Raw genomic sequence first — 16,751 nt, 5'->3', positions numbered from 1 at the left:
GCCGAAACCCTTCATAGTATAAACTTTGAATTGAATGTAAACCTTTATATGCCATCTGTAAGTGTTTCGCCAGAGTATAGTATCTTTATGGAAAGGCTAGAAGAACATTTCAATTTATGGTAGACACAAAAAGCTGGAGTAACTCATCGGTACAGGCAGCATCTCTGGAGAGAAGGAATCAGAATCAGTCTTAAGAAGGTTCTGGACCCAAAACGTCACCCATTCCTTCTCTCCAGAGATGCTGCCTGTCCCGCTGAGTTACTCCAGCTTTTTGTGTCTATCTTCGGTTTAAACCAGCATCTGAAGTCACTTCCTACACATTTCAATGTATGGAATGGTTTGATGATACATATAAGGAGAAACCACTGACAGGAGAGTTGTTAATCACCAATTAGTGCAATGTGATTAAAAATGAAAGATTGGGAGAATTATTTTATTATTTAAGCCAAGAAGAAATCACTGTGTGAACGTTCGCTGGAAAAAGATACAAATGTAATTTTTAAGAATTAATTAGTTATATAGAACTATATTTGAAATGGGGGGGGGGGGGGGGGGGGGGGGGGGAATTAGGGGCTTTGATGAAACCGTGAGGCACAGCTACCTAGATTTACTGTCCAAAAAAAAGATAGAAACTAAGGTAAATTAAAGAGGGAGCTGAAGGTGCCAATCCAGCGGAAGTGAACAGCAGACATTTGCCGTGGAGATTTAAAGGTCCAAAATATCGGGAATTATCGCGTTTGCTAGCTGAATTTCATCAAAAGTAAGTCAATAATGCCTTACATTTGATGAAATTCAGCGAGCAAACGCGATATTTCCCGATATTTTGGATCTTTAAATCTCCACGGCAAATGTCCGATAAGCATTTCCGCTGGATTGGCACCTTCAGTTCCCTCTTGAATTTACCTTAGTTTCTATCTTTTTTTTTACTGTAAATCTAGGTAGCTGTGCCTCACGGTCACCCCGACTGGCACAGTAAATTGCAGCTCAAAAACTGGCCGTTTTCTATGTTTTTAACGGGTGGGAAAGTGCGTGTTTTCCCATCCACTAACATGTACCGGATGTCTAGCATGTCCTCCACTTGAGATTTTTGGTCACGTGGGTGCGGATCTACGCTCCAGTGACCTTCCGTGAAATCACCCTATAGCCAGCCGCCTTCTGTCCTAGACAACTATATCCAAAGGATGACAGGCACAAAATGCTGGTGCAACTCAGTGGGGCAGGCAGCATACATGGAGAGAAGGAAAAGACGATGTTTCGGGTCGAGACCCTTCTAGTCTGAAGAAGGGTCTCGACCCGAAATGTCACCCATTCCTTGTCTCCATAGATGCTGCCTGTCCCGCGGAGTTACTCCAACCTGTTGTGTCAATGCTTAATGTTGAGCTGCTTTCCATGTCAAACCTTGGATAAGTTACAATCTTTGCAACCAGTTGCAACTGGACGTGGAGAAGTAGCAATGAGATTGGACCCCCTGGGCTCAGATCTCACCTCTCCCTGCACCACTCGCTTGGGGAGGTTTCATAACTTGGCTCCATGGAGCCACCTAGTGGCAGGAATCTGCAGCTGGACCATCATCTCCAAATTTATCATAACAATCTAGCGTAGTAAATGCTGCCAGAAATTTGTAACCAAAACTGTCAGATTACAAAGTGCATATTCTGCGCAATGTATTTCTAATAAACCATGCGTTGTTGCGTTTTATCCTTATATTTGTTTTTACTGTGGCTTTGTTAGAGCTCAGTTCTCATTTGGCCATTTCGGAGTCAACCACATTGATGGAGGTTTGGTGTCACGTATAGGACAGGCTGGATAAGGATGGCACATTGTCTTCCCAAGTGGCCATTAGTGAACTATTTGACAATAGACAATAGGTACAGGAGTAGGCCATTCGGCCCTTCGAGCCAGAACCGCCATTCAATGTGATCATGGCTGATCATCCCCAATCAGTACCCGTTCCTGCCTTCTCACCATATGCCCCGACTCTGCTATCTTTAAGAGCCCTATCAAACTCTCTCTTGAAAGTATCCAGAGAACCGGCCTAATTATATATAATTATAGATGCAGGAAGATTGTTACCGATGTTGGGGAAGTCCAGAACAAGGGGTCACAGTTTAAGGATAAAGGGGAAATCTTTTAGGACCGAGATGAAGAAAACTTTTTTCACACAGAGAGTGGTAAATCTGTGGAATTCTCTCCCGCAGAAGGTAGTTGAGGCTAGTTCATTGGCTATATTTAAGAGGGAATTAGATGTGGCCCTTGTGGCTAAAGGGATCAGGGGGTATGGAGAGAAGGCAGGTACAGGATACTGAGTTGGATGATCAGCCATGATCATATTGAATGACAGTGCAGGCTCGAAGGGCCGAATGGCCTACTCCTGCACCTATTTTCTATGTTTCTATATAGATATAATTTGGCTGTGGCCCAAATTCAAGCAAAAACAACTAGCCCAATATGCCAACTGGGTCGGCATCGATAAGGTGGGCTGAAGGGTCTGTTTTCATGCTGTAGGGCTCTATAATTATCTGCAAGATTTCTGAGAAGAGCTCAGATATTGCACTTAACTTAGAAAAGTCCACTGGCAAGTAAATGTGAGTTTTCGGGAACTGTGAAGCCGATCCAATGCCCTTCAATAACTTAATACAAGTGGTTGAATTTATTTTCTGCAGCATATATTGGAATCAGAGGTAGCACTTGTGAGTGGGAAACCAGTGAACCTTTGGAAAGTCAACATTCAGTGTCTGTTCTTAGATTTCCCAGAGGTGAGATGCCAGCAGGGTGAGAAAAGAACACAAAAATAACCAAACATCTAGCAAATCTTGAGCAAAAAACATAGTGGGTCAGGCAGCATCCATGGAGGGAATGGAGAAATGACATTTCAAATATTGATATTTTCAGACATAGAGTGAAACAGCGTGGAAACAGGCCCTTTGGTCTAACTTGCCCACACTGGCCAACATGCCCCATCTACACTTGTCCCACCTGTCTGTGTTTGGCCCATATCCCTCTAAACCTGAGATAGACACAAGATGCTGGAGTAACTCAGCGGGACAGGCAGCATTTCTGGAGAGAAGGAATGGGTGATGTTTTGGGGGGAACCTTTCTTCAGACCTATAAACCTCCTTTCCCTCTAAACCTATCCTGCCCATGCACCCATCTAAATGCTTCTTAAATATCCATGTTTAAGAAGGAACTGCAGATGCTGGAAAATGGAAGGTAGACAAAAATGCTGGAGAAACTCAGCGGGTGAGGCAGCATCTATGGAGCAAAGGAAATAGGCGACGTTTTGGGTCGAGACCCTTAAGGGTGAGGCAGCATCTATGGAGCGAAGGAATAGGTGACGTTTCGGGTTGAGACCCTTAAGGGTGAAGCAGCATCTATGGAGCGAAGGAATAGGTGACGTTTCGGGTCGAGACCCTTCCGGGTCTCGACCCGAAACGTCGCCTATTCCTTCGCTCCATAGATGCTGCTTCACCCGCTGAGTTTCTCCAGCATTTTTGTCTATCCAAGATACACTGTTACACTGAATACCTCTTTGCCATGTCATAGCAACCACTTCCTCAAAGGAGATGTGTACCCTTTCCACAAAGCTAGATAATTCTTTGCTATTGAGGTCATTTGCCTCGGTCACAGAGATCAGCAGATGGTTGTTCTGTCTGAACGACTGAATTGGAAACATCAGCCTCATTGAGTTAATGATGGGGGCCAGAGGTCACAGCAGAGCTGGTCAGCATTACACTGACATGGTGACATTAAAGATGCAATTTGTTACAGATGCAGTTCCCGCTCCAGTTCCAAATAGATTACTTATTAATTTATATTTCACCTAATTGATTTGGCCTGCACCCCACGTAATGTTGAGCCTTTCCTTTATGTGGCACAGCATCAGAGAGGATTTGAACTTACTGATTGGATTGTCAACATCGTTCAGCAGTACTGCTGCTGGCATTAAGCTGGATAACATAACATGGATGGAAGGTGAATGCATGCTAAAAAAGAGAATATAAAAAGTCAATATGTTGATAGAGTGGAGCGGCTGGGCTTGTTCACTCTGGAATTTAGTAGGATGAGAGGGTATCTTATTGAAACATGTAAGATTATTAAGGGTTTGGACACGCGAGAGGCAGGAAACATGTTCCCGATGTTGGGGAAGTCCAGAACCAGGGGCCACAGTTGTAAAATAAGGGGTAAGCCCTTTAGAACGGAGATGAGGTAAAACCTTTTGACACAGAGAGTTATGAGTGTGTAGAATTTTCTGCCTCAGAGGGCGGTGGAGGCCCGTTCTCAAGAGCGAGTTAGATAGAGCTCTTAAAGATAGTGGAGTCAGGAGATATAGGGATAAGGCAGGAACGGGGTACTGATTGTGGATGATCAGCCATGATCACATTGAATGGCGGTGCTGGCTCGAAGGGCCGAATGGCCTACTCCTGCACCTGTTGTCTATTGTCTAACATTATGAATGACACTTGAATTTCATACCTTGCTCTCTGAAGCTGATTCTATTCAGGGCCGTTCAGCTTCATATTATAGCCTCTACACTTACGAATGAAGAATGTTCACACTGGTATTCACACTGATATCACAAAATGACAATAGACAGCAGCAGGAATTTAGCATCTTTTCGACAGCTGAAGAAAACCTTCCATTAGCTGAAATTACAGTAATAAGATATTCCAACCAGAATCAAAGGCACTTTTAATTTTTGCTTCCTGTATCATTCAAAATATAATTGATTTAATGGCAGTTGTCACAGAATAATTCTGTGTGGTGAATGGAAGACACTGTGAAATACAGCTGACAGATAGAAATCTGCTTTTTTTGTCCAGGATTAATCCTTTGTTCCTCTCAGCGTAAAGACATGTCGATCCCTGTGGTGATGTTGGACATGCTCAGTGTGCACCCCACTCATTGGCACTGCCTAGCGTCTGCCATTCCCTTCACATTGAGGGTGAGGCTTTGCTAATGTAATATTTCCTTACAAGGCAAAATATCCCCTTGGTGTGACCAACATCGGAAACGCAGTGGCTGGGCTGTCAACCCCACTGCTTCTGCACACATGTCTCTGCAAAGAAAGGCACATTTCTGCACAGTGCCTTTACTTGTCTCCTGATGGCAAAAAAACCCCTTGCCAACGAGGTAAGATACCCTTGCAATCTGAATAGTTCAGTGGAAATAAAGGAATATGTTAATATATGAACGATATAAAATGTATTTGCGTCCTCCTGGCTTGATTCCTGGGCTTATACGGTTTTAATTCCGCTGATGCTTGTGGCGTTATGAATATTTGATTATGTGACGGTGTGTAATTATTGGATCAGTGTAGCCAAACGCAGCGCTGCCTGGCTCTTTATCAGTGGGCTTCCATTTTGAATCCGGTTATCCTGCAGTGTTTATAGCTGGACTTCACTGGTGTACGCATGCTGCTGTGATTCTTGCTACCTGGCACCATTGCAAATATTTGCATCAAGCTGCACGGGCCCAGGGTCATCGGGAGAGTACTCCAACATATTGTGCTGTTCAATGCAAACTGACAGCTGGTGTGCAGTACAAAATACATTTGCAGATTCATTCTGGCACCTTAGACATGTAGCATTGTCTCTCTCTCTCTGAGTGAATGGATGGACAACCCAGCATGAAGCTGAGCACCAGGCCTGCAGCTCCCCAGTCTGTAGCCTTGGTGTCAGAAATAGAACAAATAGCATGAATTCTTGCCTTTGGTCATTTTCTTTATGGTCTTTCATTAAACTGTGCATGGAATACATAAACGCATAGCTTGTCCACGACGATTCCTTTGTTCACACAGCTACAAATACTCTCTGTCTCAGTAATAACCCGGTTATGTGATGCACAACATTGTGGAATAGCATTTCATTCATTACCTAATGGCCTCAGCGCTAGAGTTGCTGCCTCACAGCACTAGAGACCCGGGTTCCATCCTGACTACGGGTGCTGTCTGTACGGAGTTTGTACGTTCTCTCTGTGACCACGTGGGTTTTCTCTGGGTGCTCCAGTTTCCCCCCACATAGAAACCTAGAACAATCGGTGCAGGAGTAGGCCATTCGGCCCTTCGAGCCAGCACCGCCATTCAATATGATCATTGCTGATCATCTAAAGTCTGTACCCTGTTCCTGCTTTTTCCCCATATCCCTTGGTTCCTTTAGCCCACATTCTCCACGTGCAGGTATGTAGGTTCATTAGCTTCGGTAAAGATTGTCAAGTCAAGTTTATTCGTCACATACACATACGAGATGTGCCGTGAAATGAAAAGTGGCAATGCTCGCGGACTTTGTGCAAAAAGACAAACAAACAAACAACCAAACAAACTACAAACAGAATGGAACAGAATCACATATTATTTTACATATTAAATATTGTGGGCGGAAGGAAAAAGGGAAAAAACAGCACTTTTAAAAAAAGTGTTATTTGTCCCTAGTGTGTGTAGGATAGTCCTAGTGCACAGGGATCGCTGGTTGGCATGGACTTCATGGACCGAAGGGCCTGTTTCCGTGCTGTGTCTCTAAACTAAACTAAAGTCAACTAAGTTCACAAACAAACGTGGCCATTTGGCAAGATAATAATCAGCAGGTATCAGGATATTCAACAGAACAATATGGACAAGAGTATTAAGGAATATATAAGTTGGTATTAACTTGTAGGATGCTCACAAGAGAAATGCCATTCAGGGACAGTTTCTTCCCAGCTGTTATCAGGCAACTGATCCATCCTACCACCAGCTAGAGAGCGGCCCTGAGCTACTATCCACCTCATTGGAGACCCTGGAACTATCTTTGATCAGACGTTATCTTGCACTAAATGGTATTCACATTATTCCCTTATCATGTATCTGTACACTGTGGACGGCTCGATTGTAATCATGTATAGTCTTTCCGCTGACTGGTTAGCACGCAACAAAAGCTTTTCACTGTACCTCGGTACACGTGACAATAAAATAAACTCAAACTTAAAACTCAAACTGAGTGGATTTGAATAGTAAGAGATTGACAAAGTACCTCAATAATTGTCAGATTCTCCTGAGAATGTGTTGCAGGAATTAGCTGACGTCCACATTCACTAATGGGAAGCAAAATAATAACCAAGGCAGCAACGTGGCAACGCTCCAAAATGCTTCACCAACCAAACACTATAACATCGCTGTGCATAAGACAATCCCAACGTTGCAGTGAGATGACTGGCCAGTGGACATCCTGCTGCCCATATGGTGACACACTGGTCAACCTGAGGAGCAGCTTCAGCAAGAGTCAACATAGAAACATAGAAACATAGAAATTAGGTGCAGGAATAGGCCATTCGGCCCTTCGAGCCTGCACCGCCATTCAATATGATCATGGCTGATCATCCAACTCAGTATCCCGTACCTGCCTTCTCTCCATACCCCCTGATCCCCTTAGCCACAAGGGCCACATCTAACTCCCTCTTAAATATAGCCAATGAACTGGCCTCAACTACCCTCTGTGGCAGAGAGTTCCAGAGAGTTCCTCAAGAGTGTCTTATTGTCAAATGCCTCAGAAGGGACAATGAAATTCTTACTTGCTGCAGCACAACACAATATGTGAACATAGTACATAATGGGGGAAGAGAAAAAAAAAGAGAAAGTTCAATAAATAACAAATATAGTGCAATAATAATATAGTCTTAACCAACCAACTAACAGACAGGTTCCACCAAAATGCAGCACAGAACCCAACATGAGATCCTTCTACCATGCGGCTATCAAACTGTACAACCCCTCCCCTTCTGTCGTGAGGTAGACTGACCCCCCCCCCCCCCCCAATCTTAACACATCCCCAATCCTTTCCACTCGTCACTTTAATTCCATGTTTCATGCATCGTATCGTTCTATCATATCGTCTCGTAAATGGGATCTTATTGAATTGTGGATGATCATTTTTAAAGTGAGATTGATAGACTTTTTGCGAGCTGAGGGGGTGGGGGTAGTAGATACATACAGTCAAAGCAGTGGCTGAAACCAGGATAGACACAGAGTGCCGGAGTAACTCAGCTGGTCAGGCAGCATCTCTGGAGAGAAAGGATGGCTGACATTTTGGGTTGGGACTCTTCTTCAGATGAAGCCTGGATACAGGTCAGCCAACACCTTGTTGAATTTTGCAACAGTTTTGCAGAGGCTTTTGCCGTCATTGTTCCAGTGTCCGAGATTAGGCAGGAATGGCCTCAGGTTTCAAGGGTGTTGGGGAAACTACTTGGGACATGGTCAATGACTGGTTCCTGAACAAAAGCTAGTGTTGCAATGTCAGAGATTAGACAATTCTCAGGCCACTGCCCATTCCTGCTTAGTCTAGTTTAGAGATACAGCAGCGAACAGGCCCTTCGGCCCACCGGGTCCATGCTGACCATCGATCACACATTCACACTACTATTATATTATTCCATGTTTGCATCCACTCCCTACTCACAAACGACAATATTACACACGACAACTAATCTACAAACACACACATCATGTGGGTGTGGGAGGAAATTGGAGCATCTGAAGGAAATCCACAGGGAGAACTTGCAAACTCCACACAGACAACTCCCAAGGTCAGGATTGAACCCGGGTCTCTGGCGCTGTGAGGCAGCAGTAGAGCTGGTAGTAGACTCGATGGGCCGAATGGCCTAATTCTGCTCCTATCACTGATGAATCACTGTGTAATGCAAGTGATGAAATGCTATAATTGTAATTTTGCTCTACAGACCAATACCAGAGGAACAAATGATGGATGTACTTGGACGTTTACCAGCTCTAGAAAACAGAACTCGTGAGTCAGTCTGCTGCATCGTGTAGTAAATGTGAACTCTTCAGCATGACGTGTTGGTGGGGAAACTGAACACCTAGTGGGCAGTCATATACTACAATACAGAGTCAATCTTACCCTGCTCTGCTCCATTTAGCATTCACACGGGACACTGATTAGGCGCAGAACTAAAACGTTTAGCCATTAGAACACAAAACAATATGGCAGAGGAACGAGCCCTTCTACCCACGATGCTTGTGCCGAACATGATACCTACAAGTTGAACTGATCCCATCTGCCTGCACTGATCCATATCCCTCCATTCCCTGCACTACCCTGTGCCTATCCAAAAGCCTCTATTGTATCTGCTCTGTGTTCCCAGCTCCCTCCACCGGCCAACAATGTCCCTGCTACACTAGTCCCACCTGCCTGCACTTGGTCCATAATCCTCCAAACCTGTCCTATCCATGTACCTGTCCAACTGTTCCTTCAATGATGGGATAGTACCAGCCTCAACTACCTCATCTAGCAGCTTGTTCCATACACCCACCACCTTCTGTGTGAAAAAGTTACCCCTCGGATTCCTATTAAATCTTTTCCCCTTCACCTTGAACCTATGTCCTCTGGTCCTCGATTCCCCTACTCTGGATAAAAGACTCTGTGCATCGACCTGATCTATTCCTCCCATGAGGAATGCCTCTATAAGGTCTCCCCTCATCCTCCTACGTTTCATGGAATAGTGACCCAGCCTACTCAATCTCTCCCTATAGCTCAAACCCTCTAGTCCTGGCAACATCCTCGTAAATCATTTCTGAACCCTTTCATGCTTGACAATATCTTTCCTATAACATGGTGCCCAGAACTGAACACAATATTCTAAATGCGGTCTCACCAATGTCCTATAAAAGCTGCAACATTACCTCCCCTTCTATACTGAATACTCTGACTGATGAAGGCCAAAGTGCCTTTTAGCCACCTTATCCACCTGCGACTCGACCTTCAAGGAACCATGCACTCCTAGATCCCTCTGCTCGACAACACTATCCAGAGGCCGACCATTCACTGTGTAGGTCCTGCCTTTGTTCGACGTCCCAAATTGCAACACCTCAAATTCACTGTATTAAATTCCATCCACCATTCCTCCGCCCACCTGGCCAATCGATCCAGATCCTGCTGCAATCGTTCACAACCATCTTCACCATCTACAAAACCGCTCACCTTTGTATCATCTGTATATTTTGGGTTATAGTGACTGTAGAGGTTAATTTTGGATGTTAGTGTAGGTTTGGTTTAGTTGAGTTTAATTTATTGTTCCGTGTACTGAGGTACAGTGAGAATCTTTCAGTGATACTGTTAACTGTTTTTCTGCCTCTCTTCCTGGCCAGTGCCCCCGAACACGTTGAATATCAACGGGAATCATCCAAAGCGCAAAACTCTAGTTGCCCCGGAAATCAACATCTCCCTGGATCAGAGTGAGGGCTCTATCTTGTCTGATACACCTGACGACCTGGACATCAATGTCGATGATCTGGAGACTCCCGACGAGACAGATTCCCTGGAATATTTGGGAAATGGTAATGAGTTGGAATGGGAAGGTAATTCTAAGGCATTTCTTTGGGTTTCCAATTATTTTTCCCGCCTATATATAATGTCAGTTGCCTGTGTAACCATAGCGATGGTGAGCATGCCTTCACTACAAAAGATCATAAGATGTGTTAGTAGTGGAATTAGGCCATTCGGCCCATCAAGTCTACTCCGCCATTCAATCATGGTTGATCTATCTTTCCCTCTTATCCCCATTCTCCTGCCTTCTCCCCATAACCCCTGCCTTAAATATATCCACTGCCTTGGCCTCCACAGCCGTCTGTGTGGCAAAGAATTCCACAGATTCACCGCCCTCTGACTACAGAAATTCCTCCTCACCTCCTTCCTAAAGGAACGTCCTTTATGGGTTCATCCCAATGATGGGACGACAGATGGCACAATGGGCTAAGTGTTCAACTGGCGACCGGAAGGTAGCCGGTTCGAATCCCGCTTGGAGTGCATACTGTCGTTGTGTCCTTGGGGCAAGACACTTCACCCACCTTTGCCTGTGTGTAAATGTAATGTAATTATGTGAAGCACTTTGGGGTCAATGCAAGTTGACTAAAAATGTGCTATATAAATAAGATTATTATTATTATATTATTATTTAATTCTGATGCTATTAGCATGTCTTTTACATGTGGACAATTTCTTAGGCGTCTCACCAAAATTGTCTTGTATCCTTAATATATAGGATGTTAAACATGGCTCATCTGCCTTTCTCTGTCAACCGCTTTTTTCTCATGGCCTTTGACACCGTTACTAATCAACAACCTGTCAAACTCCACTAGAAACATCCCCACTGACTTGGCCTCCACAGCCTTCTGTGGCAATGAATTCCGCAGATTCACCCCCTCTGACTAAATCATTCCTCCGCATCTCCCCGTTCTAAAGATACGTTCTTTCAATCTGAGATGTATTCCTTCTCTCCAGAGATGCTGCTGGTCCCGCTGAGTTACTCCAGCTTTTTGTGTAGACCGGTATTACTTTTCTACAGGTTTTCTGGAGACTCCTGATGGGGGAATCAACGATCTTATTGAATTGTGGATGATCATTTTTAAAGTGAGATTGATAGACTTTTTGCGAGCTGAGGGAGTGGGGGTAGTAGATACAGTCAAAGCAGTGGATGAAACCAGGATAGACACAAAGTGCCGGAGTAACTCAGCAGGTCAGGCAGCATCTCAGGAGAGAAAGGATGGGTGAGATGTTTGGTTGGGACTCTTCTTCAGATTAAACCTGGATACAGGTTCAGCCAACACCTAGTTGGATTTTGCAACCGTTTTGCAGAGGTTTTTGCCAACATTGTTCCGGTCTCTGAGATTAGGCAGGAATGGCCACAGTTTTCAAGGGTGTTGGGGATGTTACGACGTCTAACTCCATGACCACGAATGGTGAAAAGTAAAGGGCAAACTACTACCTGTAAAAACACCCCCTGCTTAATAATCTCACCCAGAAGTTGCCACTAATCACGCCTATACAGGTTGCACTGTGGTGGGCCATCTTTCCGTACTAGATCCGTATCTATCTCCCAAATAGCAGGAGTGGGCATATGAACTAATTCTGTAATATTCGTCGAGTTCTGTACATGAGTTATCATCATAGAGTCATACAGCGTAGAAACAGCCCACACCGACCAACATGTCCCATCTACACAAGCCCCACATACCTGCATTTGGCCCATGTTTGTCGAAGCCTGTCCGATCCATGTACCTGTTTAAATGTTTCCTAAACATTACACTAGCACCAGCCTCAACTACTTCCTCCGGCAGCTCGTTCCATACACTCACTACTCTTTGTGTGAAAAAGTTACCCCTCAGGTTCCTGTTAAATCTTTCCCCTCTCACCTTAAACGTATGTCCTCTGGTTCTCGATTCCTTTACTCTGGGCAAGAGACTCTGTGCGTCCACCCGATCTATTCCACTCATGATTTTGTACACCTCTATTAAATCGTCATCTCAAGGAATATAGTCCCAGCCTGCTCAACCTCTCCCTTTGGCTCAAGTCCTCGAGTCCTAGAAACATCCTCGTAAATCTTCTCTGCACTATTTCCACCTTGACAACAGAGTTTTAGAGATAACAAGATAGGTAGACAAAAATGCTGGAGAAACTCAGCAGGTGAGGCAACATCTAACCATCATAGATGCTGCTGCACCCGCTGAGTTTCTCCAGCATTTTTGTCTACCTTCGATTTTTCAGCATCTGCAGTTTCTTCTTAAAGAGAGATAAAAAGATAGTCGCTTCAGTTTTCCTGTCATTGCTAATCACTAATAAGGCTGCCTGCTGGCAGGTCAGACTGGTGAAGCGATCTCTATTTAATAAAGTATAAATAATGCCTGTGTAATGTGAATAAAGCTTGCCAGCTGTGGGGTGGTTTGGCTGTCTCCTGAGTAACTGACAAGTATTCATTCAGCTACGATGCAAGCATTTAACATTATCATTTTCAGTAATGGTGGGTGTTGTGGCTTTCCTTTTGTCTACACATGAAGCACGACAAACAGTTCAGCTTTGTGTCTCCTCCTTACAAAATGTTAATCTGACAAGTGGAATATTTTGTGCTATAAAACATTCGGGCAAAATACTAATTGTTACAAGAGAGGACAAGTTAAGGGAATAACCAAAGATATTCATGCAAGTGAATTGCAACCTTATGATAGATTTGATTTACATTGTGACCACTGCATATAACACAATGCCAGGACAGCTGAGTCACACTGTTGAAAACATCATGGGTGACAGTAAAACACACCACAAAAACATGTTTGATGTAACGTGCAAGAATAAAAGGACCGACCTTTAGAAAGGAGAAGAGTAGGAATTTCTTTAGTCAGAGGGTGGTGAATCTGTGGAACTCATTGCCACAGACGGCTGTGGAGGCCAAGTCGATGGATATTTTTATGGTGGAGATTAATAGGGTCTTGACTAGTGCGGGTCTCAGGGGGGTTATTGGGGAGTAGGCAGGAGAATGGGGTTGAGAGGGAGAGATAGATCAGCCATGATTGAATAATGGGCCTAATGTCTCCTATGATTTAGGAACATGAATATAAAGTGTGATGCAAATAACGCACTTGAAAATACGTGACATTTTCAGGAAATGTGCAATTAGATAAACAAGTAATATGTATCTCTAAAAGACACAACGTGCTGGAGTGACTCGAGCAGCATCTCTGGAGAACAGTTCCCGACGTGACCCGACCCTAAACATCACCTATCATGTGCTTCAGAGATGTTGCTTGAACCGCTGAGTTACTCCAGCACTTTGGGCTGTTTTTTCTTTGCGTAAACCAGCAAGGTTGGAAGAGTTTGAGGAAAATGAAGGGCCCCGACCCAAAATGTCCACTTCCCTGTATAGATGCTGCCCGACCTGTTGAGTCCCTCCAGCAGTTCGTTTCTTGCTCAGGTGACGATGTAACACTTGAAGTAGGTGAATGGAGGACATTTGCAACACGTCTCCTGCTTGTCTTCCAGATGATACTCCAGTTGCAAGTGCAAAAAATTCTCCCAGTGCAAAAGGCGGCTCTTTTGATGGAGAGGACGGAGAAGCCACCAATGGGAGACTGTGGAGGACAATCATCATCGGAGAACAGGAGCACAGGATTGACATGAAGATCATCAGACCATACATGAGAGTGGTGACTCATGGAGGTAGGAAGCGTCAACCACAGTGATCGGGAGCCCAAAGAGTTTTAATTCATTCAATTCATGATCTTGTAAGAAGACTAAACTATTAGCACTAAACGTTATTCCTTAATCATATGTCTATCCACTGTAAATGGATTATCTTTCTGCTGACTGGTTAGCACACAACAAAAAGCTTTTCAATGTACCTCGGTACACGTGACAATAAACTGAACTGGGATGAAGATAAATGGCCGTTATCTCAAATGTGTTGTGCCAAAACAGAACTTGCAATTATCAAGCCTCTCTCTATGTACCCGAGAGAGAGAGAGAGAGGTTTGCAAATGTGTTAAGTTGAGTTACTTGACTCAAAAGGTAATAAGGAATAGGAGTAAAATTAGGCCATTCGGCCCATCAAGTCTACTCCGCCATTCAATCATGGCTGATCTATCTCTCCCTCCTAACCCTATTCTCCTGCCTTCTCCCCATAACCCCTGACACCCGCACTAATCAAGAATCTATCTATCTCTGCCGTAACTCATTGTAATTGTGGCACAGTGTTTGGCTCAATAACAAACACTGACTGTAATGGCAGAGCCTTAGTTATAGAGGGCTCTTCTGTCCCGCTGAGTTACTCCAGCGTTTTGTGTCTATCTTCTAACGAACTAACGCCAATGAATCCATTGTTTTGTAGGCTACTATGGTGAAGGACTGAATGCGATTATCGTATTTGCTGCGTGTTACCTGCCCGACAGTGGATGTGCAGACTATACCTACATCATGGAAAACCTCTTCCTGTAAGTGTGCACTGCCCTGCCCTGCCCTGCCTGACTGGAGCTGTTCACTTCCTGTTTAGGCTCCAGACATCAACACAGAGGGAGCAATAACTCGTTCACCCGTGCATCATTTGAACATTGCTAAGGCCAAGGTCTGAGGCCGACAGTACAGAATAGTTCCCTGCAGAGAAGATCTTCTTCTTCTTCATGCGAGGAGAGTCGCTGGTCTGTATGTATGTACTGGTCTACAACAAATGGGTGGGATAATAGTGACAGTTTTGAAGCAGAAGGTGAATGTCAGTGGTGTGGGCCTTGCAAGGGACGTCAGCTGCTGCTGGTCAGCCTTTGAACAGAAGTAGAGTTCAGGGAGTAACACGTGGCCTCATGAAGGAGCTGAGGTGAGACAAGGCATGAGAGAGATGGGGAAGTCATTGTTTCAGGGCAAGAATGGAAAAGGCCGGACTGGAGGTGTGACTTGGTGGGGAAGGAGATTTGTAGAGACGGTCGTGAAGAAGTCTGTTTCTCACCAGCAGCAAAACTCTCTTTCACAACAGAAAATTAAAATGACTACGCAAGAACATATAAGGGTGCTCATGATTGTGTGTGTGTGTGTGACAGTGTGTGTGTGTGTGTGACAGTGTGTGTGTGTGTGTGTGTGACAGTGTGTGTGTGTGTGTGTGTGACAGTGTGTGTGTGTGTGTGTGTGTGACAGTGTGTGTGTGTGTGTCACAGTGTGTGTGTGTGTGTGTGTGTGTGTGTGTGTGACAGTGTGTGTGTGTGTGTGACAGTGTGTGTGTGTGTGTGTGTGTGACAGTGGATGTGTGTCACAGTGTGTGTGTGTGTGTGTGACAGTGTGTGTGACAGTGTGGGTGTGTCACAGTGTGTGTGTGCAACAGTGTGTGTGTGTGACAGTGGGTGTGTCACAGTGTGTGTGTGCGACAGTGTGTGTGTGTGTGACAGTGGGTGTGTGTGTGTGTGACAGTGTGTGTGTGTGTGACTGTGTGTGTGTGTGTGTGTGTGTGTGTGTGTCAGTGTGTGTGTGTGTGACAGTGTGTGTGTGTCACAGTGTGTGTGTGTGACAGTGTGTGTGTGTGTGACAATGTGTGTGTGTCACAGTGTGTGTGTGTGTGACAGTGGGTGTGTCACAGTGTGTGTGTGTCACAGTGCGTTTGTGTGTGTGTGAGGCAGTGCGTGTGTGTTTGTGTGTGTCACAGTGTGGGTGTGTCACTGTGTGTGTGTCAATGTGGGACAGGCAGCATCTCTGGTGCGACGGAATGGGTAACGTTTCGGGTGGCAATCCTTCTGTAGTGTAAAGAAGGGTCTCGACCCGAAATGTCACCCATCCCTTCTATCCAGCGATGCTGCCTGTCCCGCTGAATTACTCCAGCATGTTGTGTCTATCTGCGGTGTAAACCAGCATCTGCAGCTCCTTCCTACACATTGGTCTGGGTGTGAACATGTTAATCCATAATATCCATGTGGGAATGTAATTGTTCTATCAGGGACATGATGATAAAACACTGTTGACTCGAGCGCGATGAACTGCTCTGCTTGTGGCCGTGAGACTGTGTTTGTTTCCTTGTGTCTCAGGTATGTGATCAGCATCTTGGAGCTGCTGGTTGCTGAAGACTACATGATCGTGTACCTGAACGGAGCCACTCCTCGCAGGAGGATGCCTGGCCTGGGCTGGCTGAAGAAGTGCTACCAGATGATAGACAGGAGGTAGGTGTGGAGCAGTGGACAACTGGTGCACGAGAAACACAATCCATGAGATCCACAGCCTCTCCTGCAACAAGGCACAAAGCAGTGGGGTGGTAGAGTTGCTGCCTCACAGCGCCAGAGACCCGCCTTCCATCCTGACCACGGGTGCTGTCCGTACGGAGTTTGCACGTTCTCCCTGTGACCGCGTGGGTTTTCTCCGGGTGCTCCGGTTTCCAATCACACTCCAAAGACGTGCAGATTTGTAGGTGAAGTGGCTTCTAGCCATTGTCCTAGTGTGTGTAGGATAGAACTAATTTTGGGGGATCAT

The 16,751-nt window shown here is 45.0% G+C and overlaps 1 protein-coding gene across 3 annotated transcripts in view; it reads left to right on the top strand.

Moving 5' to 3' along the window:
* LOC129710969 (caytaxin-like) overlaps positions 1–16,751 on the top strand; it is a 49,204-nt gene that overhangs the window by 13,363 nt on the left and 19,090 nt on the right. For 2 of the 3 annotated variants that reach the window (XM_055658299.1, XM_055658298.1), the window contains exons 3-7: positions 8,707–8,771; positions 10,133–10,342; positions 13,797–13,973; positions 14,641–14,743; positions 16,313–16,444. In XM_055658299.1, the coding sequence (XP_055514274.1) occupies positions 8,707–8,771; positions 10,133–10,342; positions 13,797–13,973; positions 14,641–14,743; positions 16,313–16,444 (687 nt within the window). Of the gene's footprint in view, positions 1–4,929; positions 5,131–8,706; positions 8,772–10,132; positions 10,343–13,796; positions 13,974–14,640; positions 14,744–16,312; positions 16,445–16,751 lie in introns of those variants that run through there. The other variant, XM_055658300.1, reaches the window with a different exon arrangement.

This window comes from Leucoraja erinacea, chromosome 29 (genome assembly GCF_028641065.1).
Source record: "Leucoraja erinacea ecotype New England chromosome 29, Leri_hhj_1, whole genome shotgun sequence".
NCBI classification, from domain to species: Eukaryota; Metazoa; Chordata; class Chondrichthyes; order Rajiformes; family Rajidae; genus Leucoraja; species Leucoraja erinaceus.
This window is presented reverse-complemented; position numbering and strand designations above follow the sequence as displayed.